The sequence below is a fragment of the Bufo bufo genome, chromosome 11 (genome assembly GCF_905171765.1).
Source record: "Bufo bufo chromosome 11, aBufBuf1.1, whole genome shotgun sequence".
Classification (NCBI taxonomy): domain Eukaryota; kingdom Metazoa; phylum Chordata; class Amphibia; order Anura; family Bufonidae; genus Bufo; species Bufo bufo.
Window position 1 is genome coordinate 19,821,368 of NC_053399.1, and position 16,615 is coordinate 19,837,982.

The window sequence follows — 16,615 nt, forward strand, 5'->3', positions numbered from 1 at the left end:
GAGCTGAGGCACTGGGGGAACGGAGCTGAAGGCACTGGGGGAACGGAGCTGAAGGCACTGGGGGAACGGAGCTGAAGGCACTGGGGGAACGGAGCTGAAGGCACTGGGGGAACGGAGCTGAAGGCACTGGGGGGGGGGGGGAACGGAGCTGAAGGCACTGGGGGGGGGGGGAACGGAGCTGAAGGCACTGGGGGGGGGGGGGAACGGAGCTGAAGGCACTGGGGGGGGGGGGGAACGGAGCTGAAGGCACTGGGGGAACGGAGCTGAAGGCACTGGGGGAACGGAGCTGAAGGCACTGGGGGAACGGAGCTGAAGGCACTGGGGGAACGGAGCTGAAGGCACTGGGGGAACGGAGCTGAAGGCACTGGGGGGGGGGGGGAACGGAGCTGAAGGCACTGGGGGGGGGGACGGAGCTGAAGGCACTGGGGGGGGACGGAGCTGAAGGCACTGGGGGGGGACGGAGCTGAAGGCACTGGGGGGGGGACGGAGCTGAAGGCACTGGGGGGGGACGGAGCTGAAGGCACTGGGGGGGGGACGGAGCTGAAGGCACTGGGGGGGGACGGAGCTGAAGGCACTGGGGGGGGACGGAGCTGAAGGCACTGGGGGGGGGCGGAGCTGAAGGCACTGGGGGGGGACGGAGCTGAAGGCACTGGGGGGGGACGGGGCTGAAGGCACTGGGGGGGGACGGAGCTGAAGGCACTGGGGGGGGACGGAGCTGAAGGCACTGGGGGGGGACGTGAGCTGAAGGCACTGGGGGGGGGACGGAGCTGAAGGCACTGGGAGGGGGGGGACGGAGCTGAAGGCACTGGGGGGGGACGGAGCTGAAGGCACTGGGGGGGGGGCGGAGCTGAAGGCACTGGGGGGGGGGGGGGACGGAGCTGAAGGCACTGGGGGGGGGACGGGAGCTGAAGGCACTGGGGGGGGGGGAACGGAGCTGAAGGCACTGGGGGGGGGGGGGAACGGAGCTGAAGGCACTGGGGGGGGGGGAACGGAGCTGAAGGCACTGGGGGGGGGGGGAACGGAGCTGAAGGCACTGGGGGGGGGGGGGAACGGAGCTGAAGGCACTGGGGGGGGGGGGAACGGAGCTGAAGGCACTGGGGGGGGGGGGAACGGAGCTGAAGGCACTGGGGGGGGGGGAGAACGGAGCTGAAGGCACTGGGGGGGGGGGGGAACGGAGCTGAAGGCACTGGGGGGGGGGGGGGGGAACGGAGCTGAAGGCACGGGGGGGGGGGGGAACGGAGCTGAAGGCACTGGGGGGGGGGGAACGGAGCTGAAGGCACTGGGGGGGGGGGAACGGAGCTGAAGGCACTGGGGGGGGGGGGAACGGAGCTGAAGGCACTGGGGGGGGGGGGAACGGAGCTGAAGGCACTGGGGGGGGGGGAACGGAGCTGAAGGCACTGGGGGGGGGGGGAACGGAGCTGAAGGCACTGGGGGGGGGGGGGAACGGAGCTGAAGGCACTGGGGGGGGGGGGAACGGAGCTGAAGGCACTGGGGGGGGGGGGGAACGGAGCTGAAGGCACTGGGGGGGGGGGAACGGAGCTGAAGGCACTGGGGGGGGGGGGGAACGGAGCTGATGGCACTGGGGGGGGGGAACGGAGCTGAGGGCACTGGGGGGGGGGGGAACGGAGCTGAAGGCACTGGGGGGGGGGGAACGGAGCTGAAGGCACTGGGGGGGGGGGGAACGGAGCTGAAGGCACTGGGGGGGGGGGGAACGGAGCTGAAGGCACTGGGGGGGGGGGAACGGAGCTGAAGGCACTGGGGGGGGGGAACGGAGCTGAAGGCACTGGGGGGGGGGGGAACGGAGCTGAAGGCACTGGGGGGGGGGGGAACGGAGCTGAAGGCACTGGGGGGGGGGGGAACGGAGCTGAAGGCACTGGGGGGGGGGGGACGGAGCTGAAGGCACTGGGGGGGGGGGGACGGAGCTGAAGGCCCTGGGGGGGGGGACGGAGCTGAAGGCACTGGGGGGGGGGGGGACGGAGCTGAAGGCACTGGGGGGGGGGGGGAACGGAGCTGAAGGCACTGGGGGGGGGGAACGGAGCTGAAGGCACTGGGGGGGGGGAACGGAGCTGAAGGCACTGGGGGGGGGGGGGAACGGAGCTGAAGGCACTGGGGGGGGGGGGAACGGAGCTGAAGGCACTGGGGGGGGGGGGAACGGAGCTGAAGGCACTGGGGGGGGAACGGAGCTGAAGGCACTGGGGGGGGGAACGGAGCTGAAGGCACTGGGGGGGGGGGAACGGAGCTGAAGGCACTGGGGGGGGGGGAACGGAGCTGAAGGCACTGGGGGGGGGGACGGAGCTGAAGGCACTGGGGGGGGGGGGGACGGAGCTGAAGGCACGGGGGGGGGGGGGGAACGGAGCTGAAGGCACTGGGGGGGGGGGGAACGGAGCTGAAGGCACTGGGGGGGGGGAACGGAGCTGAAGGCACTGGGGGGGGGGGAACGGAGCTGAAGGCACTGGGGGGGGGAACGGAGCTGAAGGCACTGGGGGGGGGGGAACGGAGCTGAAGGCACTGGGGGGGGGGGGGGAACGGAGCTGAAGGCACTGGGGGGGGGGGGGAACGGAGCTGAAGGCACTGGGGGGGGGAACGGAGCTGAAGGCACTGGGGGGGGGAACGGAGCTGAAGGCACGGGGGGGGAGCTGAAGGCACGGGGGGGGGAGCTGAAGGCACGGGGGGGGGAGCTGAAGGCACGGGGGGGGAGCTGAAGGCACGGGGGGGGAGCTGAAGGCACGGGGGGGGAGCTGAAGGCACGGGGGGGGGAGCTGAAGGCACGGGGGGGGGAGCTGAAGGCACGGGGGGGGAGCTGAAGGCACAGGGGGGGAGCTGAAGGCACAGGGGGGGAGCTGAAGGCACTGGGGGGGGAGCTGAAGGCACTGGGGGGGGGGAGCTGAAGGCACTGGGGGGGGGCTGAAGGCACTGGGGGGGGGCTGAAGGCACTGGGGGGGGGGGCGCTGAAGGCACTGGGGGGGGGGGGAGCTGAAGGCACTGGGAGGGGGCGAGAGCTGGGGGAACGGAGCTGATGCCCTTGGGCTGATCGCATGGGGGGGGCTGAAAGAAAAACAGTCTATTAATTCATTTTTTTCTTATTAAATTACTCGATTAACTGTAAAAATAAATCGATAGAATACTCAATTTCTAAAATAATCGTTTACTGCAGCCCTACTTTATATATTTTAAAATAAAATGTGTATGTGAAACATAAAGCCGGTCATTAATAGAATACTTTATGTTCTATATGATGTCCGGTTTTTATTCTCTACATTAATCACAGGATAACCCTTTAATAACAGACTGAAGAATTGTTCCTGCACCTGACGGTATGGATCAGAGATACGCACCGGGAAGAGTTTACACTCCATCTGCTTGAATTTACTGTTTCCACAGTCGCAGCGAAAATTCCTGTAAAAAAAATTAAAAAGTCACAATGTACCTCCTGCAAAATACAGAGAATGTGTGATCTGTTCTGTACCCAATACATTACACAGTGTACATGATATATGTTCGCTGTGCAATACCCAACATATGTGCTCGCTGCATTATACCCTATATACTCGCTGTTCTATACATTGTATAGTATGGGTCAGTTTATTATACATTATATAGCGGGGCACGGTATATTACGTGTCTGTATATATACATATAATAACAGGTGTATTATATACATTTATATGGGGTCCCCGACATAGACAGTGATACAGACCTCTTGGTATAAAGCTCAAACAAGTCGTGGCCCTCATGGCACTTATAGGTACAGGCCAAGCAGATCCCGGCCGGCTCCTCATTTTTGGGAGTACACGTGTTACATGCATACAGCGCCTGTCTTTTCACATAACCCTGCAAATCAACAAACCCTAATGTCAGCCATTGGTTACATCAGGAGCCCCCAAATATAACGGAGGTCACTGTCAGGAGGTGGGGGGTCAGGTATAACGGGGGTCACCGTCAGGAGGTGGGGAGGTCTGGTATAACGGGGGTCACCGTCAGGAGGTGGGGAGGTCTGGTATAACGGGGGTCACCGTCAGGAGGTGGGGAGGTCTGGTATAACGGGGGTCACCGTCAGGAGGTGGGGAGGTCTGGTATAACGGGGGTCACCGTCAGGAGGTGGGGAGGTCTGGTATAACGGGGGTCACCGTCAGGAGGTGGGGAGGTCTGGTATAACGGGGGTCACCGTCAGGAGGTGGGGAGGTCTGGTATAACGGGGGTCACCGTCAGGAGGTGGGGAGGTCTGGTATAACGGGGGTCACCGTCAGGAGGTGGGGAGGTCTGGTATAACGGGGGTCACCGTCAGGAGGTGGGGAGGTCTGGTATAACGGGGGTCACCGTCAGGAGGTGGGGAGGTCTGGTATAACGGGGGTCACCGTCAGGAGGGGGGGAGGTCTGGTATAACGGGGGTCACCGTCAGGAGGTGGGGAGGTCTGGTATAACGGGGGTCACCGTCAGGAGGTGGGGAGGTCTGGTATAACGGGGGTCACCGTCAGGAGGTGGGGAGGTCTGGTATAACGGGGGTCACCGTCAGGAGGTGGGGAGGTCTGGTATAACGGGGGTCACCGTCAGGAGGTGGGGAGGTCTGGTATAACGGGGGTCACCGTCAGGAGGTGGGGAGGTCTGGTATAACGGGGGTCACCGTCAGGAGGGGGGGAGGTCTGGTATAACGGGGGTCACCGTCAGGAGGTGGGGAGGTCTGGTATAACGGGGGTCACCGTCAGGAGGTGGGGAGGTCTGGTATAACGGGGGTCACCGTCAGGAGGTCTGGTATAACGGGGGTCGCCGTCAGGAGGTGGGGAGGACTGGTATAACGGGGGTCGCCGTCAGGAGGTCTGGTATAACGGGGGTAACCGTCAGGAGGTGGGGACGTCTGGTATAACGGGGGTCACTGCAAGGAGGTGGGGAGTCTGGTATAATAGGGGTCACCGTCAGGAGGTGGGGGGGTCTGGTATAATAGGGGTCACCGGCAGGAGGTGGGGGGGTCAGGTATAATAGGGGTCACCGGCAGGAGGTGGGGGGTCAGGTATAATAGGGGTCACAGTCAGGAGGTGGGGGGGTCAGGTATAATAGGGGTCACCGTCAGGAGGTGGGGGGGATCTGGTATATTAGGGGTCACCGTCAGGAGGTGGGGGGTCTGGTATATTAGGGATCACCATCAGGAGGTGGGGGGTCTGGTATATTAGGGATCACCATCAGGAGGTGGGGGGTCTGGTATATTAGGGATCACCATCAGGAGGTGGGGGGTCTGGTATATTAGGGATCACCATCAGGAGGTGGGGGGTCTGGTATATTAGGGATCACCATCAGGAGGTGGGGGGTCTGGTATATTAGGGATCACCATCAGGAGGTGGGGGGTCTGGTATATTAGGGATCACCATCAGGAGGTGGGGGGTCTGGTATATTAGGGATCACCATCAGGAGGTGGGGGGTCTGGTATATTAGGGATCACCATCAGGAGGTGGGGGGTCTGGTATATTAGGGATCACCATCAGGAGGTGGGGGGTCTGGTATATTAGGGATCACCATCAGGAGGTGGGGGGTCTGGTATATTAGGGATCACCATCAGGAGGTGGGGGGTCTGGTATATTAGGGATCACCATCAGGAGGTGGGGGGTCTGGTATATTAGGGATCACCATCAGGAGGTGGGGGGTCTGGTATATTAGGGATCACCATCAGGAGGTGGGGGGGTCTGGTATATTAGGGATCACCATCAGGAGGTGGGGGGTCTGGTATAACAGGGATCACCATCAGGAGGTGGGGGGGTCTGGTATAATAGGTCACTGTCAGGATGGGGTCTGGTATAACGGGATAAGGAGTGAAGGGGGGGTACAGGATGGGGTATAATGGTGTCTCCCTGATACCTCCGGGTAGGAGCACTTCTCGGCGTCACTCCCGCCCAGCACAGCGCAGGCCTCATCCTCCAGGGCGTCGTCCTCCTCCAACACATCCAGCAGGGACAGCACCCGCTCCTCCCCGGCCGCCTCCTCCGCGCTGCGTTTCTCTCCCTGCTCGTTTGCCGCCATCAGCAACACTAGAAAGAAGAGGAAAACAAACTTCCGGCGCCGGCGGGAGGCACAATCAACTTCCGGAGGTGGCGGGCGGAAGCGTCTGCCTTCCAGTTCCTTCCCCTTTAGTGTTGTCATAAATCACTTGTCGTCATAGTAACCCGTGAGCTGAGGCAAGCAGTTAGGCGTGACCAATAAATGACAGATTTTCCGATCTCATCAGCCCTGGAAAAACTTGCTGCTGACAGAAATAGAAAGCCTATAGGCCCGGGGCATGAGTCACGTGACTTTCTTTGGATTGACACTTTTCAAAATGGCGTCTTGTACCGTAGAGTCCAGCATGGAGCTGAGCGCAGAACTGATAGGCAGGGATGGGTCTAGTCGCCCGTTCCGGGTAACCTGTGAGGGGACATTGCGAGGAGTTCTGGGAGGCCTGGAGCGGCTGCAGGGAGAGGTGTCGGCGGAGCTGAGCCGGCTGGTGGAGCGGGAGAAGGCGACGGGAGGTGCCCGGGGGCCAGGTCTGTGCCCGTTACCTTCTTATAGAGACTGCTGAGACTACAACCGCCATTATACTCTGGCAGTCACAGTAGGGGGTTGTAGGCCTCCCTGGCCATCCATGTGCTTTCTCAGGAGTCTCCATGGTTACGGACGACACCCCTAAATCTGCCCTCTTCTCTTACTTGCTAAGGGGCTGTTCACACTGGGCCTTTAGACAACAGAATGTGGGGTGGATTGTACTGCAGATACCACCACGGAAACCACCTGCCTTTGTTTTCAGTGGGCAACTGTGCCCCCCCCCCCCAATACATTCAGCAGTAGCCGACTACACTGGGGTTGTTTGTAGTCTGTAACCATGGAAACAGAGGAGCTGTATATATACACATAATGGTATAGGCCGATTTTTAATCGAACTATTCGCAGAGTTGCTTCCATTTTCAGACGGATCTTGAAATAATCAGTGGGGATGTAAAAGGGGTCGTGTCACTTCAGCAAACGGCATTTATCATCTAGAGAAAGTTACTACAAGGCACTTACTAATGTATTGTGATTGTCCATGTTGCCTCCTTTGCTGGCTGGATTCATTTTTCCATCACATTATACACTGCTCGTTTCCATGGTTTTGACCACCGCTGCAGCGCAGACACCAGGTGGCCGGGATGGGAGCCTACGTGCGGTCCCTGTCACTAGAGAGGCCGCCACTTTTTCCACCGCCGCTGGATTGCAAGGTGGTTGTAACCATGGAAACGAGCAGTGTATTAATGGGAGGGAAAAATGAATCCAGCCAGCAATGGAAGCAATATGGACACTCACAATACATTAGTAAGTGCCTTGTAGTAAAGAGGTTTTTTTTTTCCCCGAAACTTTAATACTGATGACCTATCCTCCTCAGTATCTGATTGGTGGGGGTCCGACACTCGGGACCCCTGACGATCAGCTGTTAGAGAAGGCACCAATGCTCGCAGTAGCGTCATGGCCGCCTCTCTGCTTTTCCTAGGACATGTGACGTCACGTGACCTAGGCGCAGCTCATCCCCATAGAAGTGAATGGCACTGAGCGTGATACTAAGCACAGCCACTATCAAATGGATGGCGCTGTGCTTGGAGGCCCTACTGCGAACGCAAACGGCAGTATATCGACCAGATACTGATGACCGATCCTGGAGAACCCTTTTAAATGCCATTTGCAGGGTGTTCCATACGTCTGTCTTAGGGTCCATTCACACGTCCGCGTGTGTTTTGCGGATCCACAAAACACGGACATCGGCGACGTGCTTTCGGCATTTTGCGGACCGCACATCGCCGGCACTTAATAGAAAATGCCTAATCTTGTCCGCAATTGCAGACCCGGAAGTGCGGATCCGGGCAGCACATCGTGCGGACCCCACAGAAATGAATGGGTCCACTCCGCAAGATGCGGAACAGAATTGCGGACGTGTGAATGGACCCTTATTATGAAGATCGCTGGAGTTATTTAGAAATGCAGACCTCTTAAAAGGGTATTCTGGTTATTTGAGGTTATCTCCTGTCCACAGTATAGGGGGTCCTACCACTGGGACCCCCAATGATCACAAGAACAGGGGCCCCCATATCCTGCAGGGCACAGCAGGTCCATACATCTCATGGATGATGAAGCTTTGTGGACGTACAGATCGGACGCCGCTCCGAGCGTTCTTTACCCCGCTGTGTACTATCCTTACTAATTTATCTTTTATTTACCTTGATCAAGACAATGACGACAAGGAGGATGATGATGATGATGATGAGGAGGAGGATGACGACGACAGCAGCTCAAAGAACGGAAGCTTGTCCTGCAGCCCCCTTGCAAAGAGGACAAAGACTTTGCAGAGCTAGTTCTGTTTGCTGCAATGGACTCTGTGGGGAGGGGAGTACAGCCGCAGGACACCCCAAGAGACCCCCGGTTCTGATAACAGATGGTGAAAGCTGACCGCGCTCAGCTCTGCTTCTACTGAGGAGACGTTTCATGGCAGCTGATACTTTCCATGTACAGTTTATACAGGAGGCAACATAAGTAAAAGTTACTGCTGGACCCGATATCACATGGTCAGTGCATGTTATATACTGGACGTCCAGGGGCTGCAAAGAGAAGTCATCAACATCAGGTTGGTGAGGATGCAACTTCTGTCACCCCATATCCCCCCCCCCCCGACCCAGATAAGTGCTGCGGCCTTTTCATAGTATACCAAGCACAGCGCCGTACATCGTATAGTGGCTGTGCGTGGTATTGCAGCCCAGGACTATTCACTTGAATGGGGCTGAGCTGCGCAAAGGCAATGAGACCGACGAACTGGACGTCACAGGCTGGAGTCATGATCTCTCCCCCCCACGGAACGGAGCAACAGATGCGGACAGCACACTGAGTGCTGTCCGCATCTTTTGCGGCCCCATTGAAGTGAATGGGTTCGCACCCGAGCTGCCAAAACTGCGGCTCGGATGCGGACCAAAACAACGGCCGTGTGCATGAGGCCTTAGGCTACATGCACACTGCCGGATGACGTCCGTAAAATAGCAGAGTAAGGGCTGATTCACATGACTGCAGTCGGCCCAGGAAACACTGTCCATATCGATCACTGTCATGTGAATCGGCCCTAAGGAGGCTGGGGATATGTCTGAGATTGGAGTAACCCTTGCACGAGAACATTGCCATTTTTGCGGTCTGCAAAACATGGATATCGGCAGTCCAAATTTGGGGAATGGAACGTCCTGCCCTCTCTATAGAACAGTCCTATCATTGTCCTTAAAACAGACAATAGGACATGTTCTATTATTTTTGCAGGGCCACAGAATGGACATACGGATGTGGACAGCACATTGAAGTGAAGGAGTCCGCATCGGACAAAAAACACGGTCGTGTTAATGAGCCCTGAGTCAGGGAGTCACTGAGCGAGCAAATAGAAGAGAACTTTACTTCCCTCTAGGATAAAGCTGAATTGTTAACCTCTTCACACTGGATCAGCAATGTTGTTCAAGGTTTTCAGCAGGTTTCACATCTGTCAACTAGTTGTTTTTTTTTTTTACTGAATGCTTCAGTATAAAATATTTTACCAAAATGGAAGGTCAAACAAACGCTGGCGGACACGACCAGAAGTAACAGACACTCGTTTGGTCTCTGTTATAATGGGGTTTGATGGGTCGGTTTAACATATAGGCTGGGAGGTTTCCCAGGTCTATGTAGTAAAAGTACATTGCAGTCATAGTGTGAAAAGACCTTAATTCTTAAAGGGAACCTGTCACCAGGATTTTGTGCATAGAGCTGGGGACATGGGCTGCTAGATGGCCGCTAGCACATCTGCAGTACCCAGTCCCCATAGCTCTGTGTGCTTTTATTGTGTTAAAAAAACGTTTTGATCAATATGCAAATGAACCTGATATGTGTCCTGTGTCCGGAGATGAGTCCAGCGGAAAGGAGCCCAGCACCGCCCCGCGTCCTCCGAATCTCCTCCTTGCTGGCTGACGTCACAGAGCTGGAGCACCGAAATCTCGCGATGCGCAAGCTAGCATCATGTTCATTCCCTGTGCTGGCATCAGCACAGGGAACGAACTACGCATGCGCTATCTCGCACATCGCGAGATTTCGGTGCTCCAGCTCTGTGACGTCAGCCAGCAAGGAGGAGATTCGGAGGACGCGGGGCGGTGCTGGGCTCCTTTCCGCTGGACTCATCTCCGGACACAGGACACATATCAGGTTCATTTGCATATTGATCAAAACGTTTTTTTAACACAATAAAAGCACACAGAGCTATGGGGACTGGGTACTGCAGATGTGCTAGCGGCCATCTAGCAGCCCATGTCCCCAGCTCTATGCACAAAATCCTGGTGACAGGTTCCCTTTAAGAATGCAGCCTATCCATTCACTAGAGATCAGCGGTGACATCACTGAGAATGAAGCCTGTCCATTCCCTAGAGATCAGCGGTGACATCACTGAGAATGCAGCCTATCCATTCACTAGAGATCAGCGGTGACATCACTGAGAATGCAGCCTGTCCATTCACTAGAGATCAGCAGTGACATCACTGAGAATGCAGCCTATCCATTCACTAGAGAGCAGCGGTGACATCACTGAGAATGCAGCCTGTCCATTCCCTAGAGATTAGCGGTGACATCACTGAGAATGCAGCCTGTCCATTCACTAGAGAGCAGCGGTGACATCACTGAGAATGCAGCCTATCCATTCACTAGAGATCAGCAGTGACATCACTGAGAATGCAGCCTGTCCATTCACTAGAGAGCAGCGGTGACATCACTGAGAATGCAGCCTATCCATTCACTAGAGATCAGCGGTGACATCACTGAGAATGCAGCCTGTCCATTCCCTAGAGATCAGCGGGGAATAATAACCACATGGGGGATTTTTAAATTTGCACAATAAACCCAAGGCCTAGGCTAATCCTCGCGCAGGTCCCAGCCAGAAATGTAGAGGCCAACCATAGATTTCTGCAGCAGATTCTTGGAAAATCGTGATATGATGTGAACATGACCTGATGTCAGGACGGGTTTTCAGCCAAGCGTTCACATTCAATGGCAACAAGCAGAGTTCTTAGAAAGCTGAAGCACTGAAATAAGATCAAGAAAGAAAATATCATTGCCATTGTTCTAATGAACCAGACCCCATGAGAATGTAGTGCAGTCTGCCTGTTTCATGCTTAGGAGTTCGATGGGTGGTTCTACTCAGTAACTGACAGACATCTCTATACAGGGAAGACTATCACTCACGGACAGGACCACCCACTGGACTGGTATTAAAGGGATCTCCCAGGAGTTTAATACTGATGGCCCATTCTCCTCCCCCTAACCTGATCAGCGTCTTCCTAGGTCAGTGACGTCACATTCATCGATTACATGGCCTAGGAGCAGCTCAGTCCCATTCAAATGAATGGGCTTCAGCTGCAATACCAAGCACGGCCACAGCATTCACCAGAGTGCCGCAGCCTCTTCAAGCAGCTGATCGGCGGGGGTGCTGGAAGTCGGACCCCCACCAATCAGATACTGATGACCTATCCTGGATTCCTGGTATCAATCTGCTCAGCACCTCCTGCACTAGTAATGTCGCCTGCAGATTGCACTGCACTTTCATAGTGACTGGTTCCCTTTAAAATAACACTGGTTCCCAGGGACATTTTTTTTTTTTCAGTTTTTAATCACATTTTTTTGCATTGTATTCATTAAGCCCAAGTAAAAAATAAAATCTGAAAATACCTGGCAGAGATCTGAACAATCATCATAGAATAGAAATCACTGTAACAATCAGTCACCGTCATAGCCATGAATAGAAAATCTCCGGCTTCATCCCGCCAGACCCAGACAGCAGAGGGAAGTGATGATGATGATGAAGGTGACAACCATTCATCATCGCGAAAAAGAGTTAAAGTCACGCAACCCAGCTTTTACCCAAGCTGCAAGAGGGTTAAAGTTCCCCAAGGGTTAAGAAAGAAAGAAAAAAAAAAAAAAAAAAGGAGGCACTGTAGTCATCAGGGGCACAAGGTCCGTAAGCTCAAGTGTCAATCAACTGCAGCCGGCTGATCTGATTGGAGGCTTTGGCGAAGGACTGGTGGCGGTTGCAGAGGACGGCCAGGCAGATGGGTATAATGCAGTAGCCGACTGTGCGGGGGTCAGCTCTGGTGCAAGAATAGAGGAAGAGGAAGAGCTGGAAGTAAGGGAGGAGGAAGAGGGCCGCCCAGAGCCAAAACGGCAGCGACAGCAGGCGCGCCTTCAGGGAGTGTGTCCATGACGCTCCCGCCCCGGGGTCTTGCAGTTTCGGCTGCACGTGCTCCAGAGCCAGTCTGTTGTAAGTCTCATTGATCTCAAAGACGTAATAGAAAGTGGCCGCGCTGACAAGGAGGTAGAGGCCCACCCCGATCCATCCCATCCGCTGCCGGAAATTCATCATTCTCCATGCTCCGCATCTGAAAGGACAAAGAGGATACGGGGACAATAAAGGGACGTGTTCTGTCTTATCCGTGTAGTGATGTTATGCATTTGGGGGGGTCATTTATCAAAGATCGCCCTGCCCCCTCATCACTCTCCAGTGGTAAGGGCGGCATACAAATGCTGTGCGAGCCTAAATTTAGGAGCACCTGCATTTAAAAAGTACAAAAAATAATAATAAATTGCGCTAAATTAACCCTTTGAGTTTCAACTGTCCATCATTTTCAAGATCTCTGCTTGATGGCAGCAAATAGGATCAACCTGGTTTCCATCCAGAGGCTGAAAACCTGTACACAGATCTACTGTTTCTCAGAGCTGAGGATTTGCTACAATTGCATCTACTCTAGACAACCCTCTGAGCGGAACACAGCAGCAGCATCAATCTCCCTCTGTTACAATGTATCAGTCAGGAGTCCAGGATGTATTATTAAAGGGTTTGTTACAATTGTATCCAGTCTAGACTAGCCTCTGTACCGATACATTGTAGCAAATCAGGCCAGGAGAGATACTTCTGCCACTTAGAGGATTGTTTAGACTGGATACAAGTGTAACAATCCTTTGACCTGGACTTTGGAATGATACTTTTATTATCTGCACCGATACATTGTATCAAATTAGGGGACAGGAGAGAGATTTGTGTGGCTCACAGAGGAATGTTTAAAATGGATACATTGAAACTATTTCTCAGCTGTAAGAAGTTGAATGAATGGAAACCAAATGAAGTTGTTGCCATTCACCGGCCGCAAGCAGAGATCTTGAAGCTAGTAAGAAATTGAAACCTCAAACTCCATTAGAAAATTGCAGAACTTTTTTGGTTTACATAGGACTTCCGAGTTGCTGCAGAATGACTGGTATAAGATCAGCGCTGCACACGGAGGGCACAGTACACAAGAAAACCACAATCAGCTGAACAGGACGTGGACGTCTTGTGATCACACAGCATAACGGCTGATCCCTGTGTCTTCAGCGAGCGCAGACTGCGACTACGCACACGTGGGCACAGATGAATCCTGACTGCTCGGGAGCAGGATGAGGCTTGTAGTACCACAGCTACTGACAATGTGCACACTGCCTAATCAGTCAGTATCATCTGTCCATGGTCTCTAAACCTCCCAGGGGCAAGAGTGAGAACACCCCCCTGGCAGCCCGCGCTGTGTCCGGCATCCCCTCCCTGGCCGCTGTGCTGAGGTCTCCAGCACCGCCACACTGACATCTCTGGCACCCTCTTCCTGGCTGTTGCAGAGGAGTCTCTGCCGTCCCCTCCCTGGCTGCTGTGCCAAGGTCTCCAGCGCCACCTCCCTAACTGCCCACCCGCCTGAGGTCTCCAGCGCCACCTCCCTGGCTGCCCACCCGCCTGAGGTCTCCAGCGCCACCTCCCTGGCTGCCCACCCGCCTGAGGTCTCCAGCGCCACCTCCCTGGCTGCCCACCCGCCTGAGGTCTCCAGCGCCACCTCCCTGGCTGCCCACCCGCCTGAGGTCTCCAGCGCCACCTCCCTGGCTGCCCACCCACCCGCCTGAGGTCTCCAGCGCCACCTCCCTGGCTGCCCACCCACCCGCCTGAGGTCTCCAGCGCCACCTCCCTGGCTGCCCACCCACCCGCCTGAGGTCTCCAGCGCCACCTCCCTGGCTGCCCACCCACCCGCCTGAGGTCTCCAGCGCCACCTCTCTGGCTGCCCACCCGCCTGAGGTCTCCAGCACCCCCACCCTGGCTGCCCACCCGCCTGAGGTCTCCAGCACCCCCACCCTGGCTGCCCACCCACCTGAGGTCTCGAGCGCCACCTCCCTGGCTGCCCACCCGCCTGAGGTCTCCAGCGCCACCTCCCTGGCTGCTGCTTTGAAGTCTTCGGCGTCTTCTCCCTGGCCACCGGCCTCAGTTATCCGGTGGCCCCTAACCACCGGCCTGTGGTCACCGGCACCCCTTCACCGGCTGCCTGCGGTCGTCTCTGGTGACCCCCCTAGCCATCAACCTGAAGTCTCGGACATCTCCTGGACCAGGGCTGATGTCTCAGACCCCTCTCAAGAACACTGCTGAGGTCTCCAGAGTCCCATCTGTTGATGTCTTTGCTGTCTCGCTTGTATATTAGGTATCTCAGCAGTCTCATGTACATGCCTCGATCCTTTTCTCACCTGTCTCCGGGGAGGGATCTCCTGCGGCTCCGGTATCAGTCCCTTCACTTCCCTCTCATCTCTGCATCGAGTGACGCTTCCCAGTCTCGACCGGAAGTGACAATCCAAATCACCAAGTCAGATCCTATCTGCAGCACTGGTGGCGGCCATCTTTATTGCGGGCAGAACCTTCCGTTCCACATTCACAGAATGTTTCCTCTATTTACTATCAGAGCGCCCCCTGCAGACACCACCTTGAAAATCTACATAACGCCACGGAAACAGCCGACCGCACTGCCATGACGTCACGATCACATGAGCAGGCCTATAGTCACATGATCAGTCCCGTGCTTATGTGTTCAAGTGATTAGCTCCGCGCATGCTCAGTTCTGGGCTGGGCGCTCTTGGTCACGTGACTTCTGACCAAACGTTTATCCCATGAGCCTTTTCACCCTTTTTGTTAGTACAAATAAAGCTTTTTTTTTTGCTTACAGTATTTATGTCTTATCAAGGTTTCCTATCTGTCTGATCACTGTACACCTTGTTCTGCTTTGCACCTTATAGGAAAGACTAGCAAATGCTATTATAATACTAGGAAATCGCTTAAACAGCAATTTCTTAAAGGATTGTTACTACCGGACAGGGGTGCACCACCGATGACGCCAGGTGAGGCGATCGCCTCAGGCAGCACCAGGTCTAGGCAAGAGGGGGTCAGCTGAAGGGAAGGGGTCAGGTTAAAAAAAACTTAGCATGGGGGCGGGGGGCGCTGTTTCAGGTCCGTTAACAGCAAGGGTTGTCAGGTCAACATCTACATTTAAAGGGGTATTTCTGTCTTGGGGGTGGGGGGTGGGGGGTCGAGTAGGAGACTCCATCACAGATTCTGCCAAAAAAAAAAGAGGATGAGATACAGCAAGCCCAAGAAGGGGACTGGGGATGAGAGGCGTGGTAGTGGCGATGAGTAGTACTCACAGTTTATGGTGGCAACCTTCACTCTGCCTCAAAGCTACTTGAACAACATGTCCATTCACAACTGTCCTCTCATCTCTCCTCCTGCTCCCTCTTTGACCGCCTACAATCTGGCTTCCGACCCCACCACTCAACTAAGACTGCCCTCACCAAAGTCACCAATGACCTACTAACAGCCAAAACCAAGAAACAACACTCTGTCCTCCTTCTCCTCGACCTGTCCTCTGCCTTCGACACTGTCTCCCACTCCCTTCTCTTATAAACTCTCTCATCTCTTGGCATCACTGACCTGGCCCTCTCCTGGATCACATCATACCTCACAGACCGGACGTTTAGCGTCTCCCACTCTCACACCACCTCCTCGTCTCATTCTCTGTTGGTGTCCCGCAAGGCTCTGTCCTAGGACCCCTGCTCTACTCTATCTACACTTTCGGCCTGGGACATCTCATAGAGTCCCATGGCTTTCAGTATCACTCCTACGCTGACGACATACAAATCTACCTCTCTGGTCCAGACATCACCACCTTATTATCCAGAATCCCACAATGTCTATCTTCCATATCCTCCTTCTCCTCTCACTTTCTAAAACTTAACATGGATAAAACAGAATTCATCATCTTTCCCCCCATCTTGCTCAACCCCCCCAACAGACCTATTTATCACGATCGATGGCTGCGCACTATCCCCAGTCAACCAAGTCCGCTGCCAATCCCTTCACTGGCTCCCCATTGCCCAGCGAATTCACTTCAAAGTACTAACATATACATACAAGGCCGTCCACAACCTGTCCCCTCCCTATATCTTTGAGCTACTTTCCCGATACACCCCCACACGCACTCTCCGATCCTCACAAGACCTCCTTTTCTCCTCTTATCACTTCTTCCGACAATCGCTTCCAAGATTTCTCCCGTGCATCCCCCACACTCTGGAACTCTCTACCCCAACATATCAGACTCTCACCTACAGTGGAATCCTTCAAAAGAAACCTGAAAACCACCTCTTCAGACAAGCCTACAACCAGTGACCCTGCTGCCTCTATACCGCCACGACCAGCTTCACCCGCACCTACTGTGTCCTTCTCCCATACCATGTAGATCGTAAGCCCTCACGG

General features: G+C 55.4%; 3 protein-coding genes across 4 annotated transcripts in view; 1 reads left to right on the plus strand and 2 right to left on the minus strand.

Annotated features, from left to right (window-relative positions):
• UBR7 (ubiquitin protein ligase E3 component n-recognin 7) overlaps positions 1-6,255 on the minus strand; it is a 14,271-nt gene extending 8,016 nt beyond the window's left edge. Inside the window, exons 1-3 of the mRNA XM_040411663.1 lie at positions 5,845-6,255; positions 3,698-3,831; positions 3,336-3,396 (exon numbers count right to left, since the gene is read on the minus strand). Coding sequence (XP_040267597.1) covers positions 3,336-3,396; positions 3,698-3,831; positions 5,845-6,126 — 477 coding nt within the window. The 5' untranslated portion in view covers positions 6,127-6,255. The remainder of the gene's footprint in view (positions 1-3,335; positions 3,397-3,697; positions 3,832-5,844) is intronic.
• LOC120981883 (EKC/KEOPS complex subunit GON7-like) lies at positions 6,239-8,540 on the plus strand. The gene is made up of 2 exons (XM_040411664.1): positions 6,239-6,506; positions 8,215-8,540. Exons 1-2 carry the CDS (start codon positions 6,263-6,265, stop codon positions 8,337-8,339), a joined length of 369 nt encoding a protein of 122 aa, XP_040267598.1. The 5' UTR covers positions 6,239-6,262; the 3' UTR covers positions 8,340-8,540.
• Positions 8,541-11,623: 3,083 nt separating this feature from the next.
• TMEM251 (transmembrane protein 251) lies at positions 11,624-14,774 on the minus strand. 2 transcript variants are annotated; one of them, XM_040412279.1, is made up of 2 exons: positions 14,560-14,774; positions 11,624-12,410 (listed from the first exon to the last, which is right to left on the minus strand). In XM_040412279.1, the coding sequence occupies exon 2, from the start codon at positions 12,392-12,394 to the stop codon at positions 11,999-12,001; it is 396 nt and encodes a 131-aa protein (XP_040268213.1). In that variant the 5' UTR covers positions 12,395-12,410; positions 14,560-14,774; the 3' UTR covers positions 11,624-11,998. The 2 variants fall into 2 exon arrangements, with proteins under 2 accessions (XP_040268213.1, XP_040268214.1); XM_040412280.1 differs by lacking the exon at positions 14,560-14,774 and adding an exon at positions 14,400-14,553.
• Positions 14,775-16,615: the final 1,841 nt, after the last annotated feature.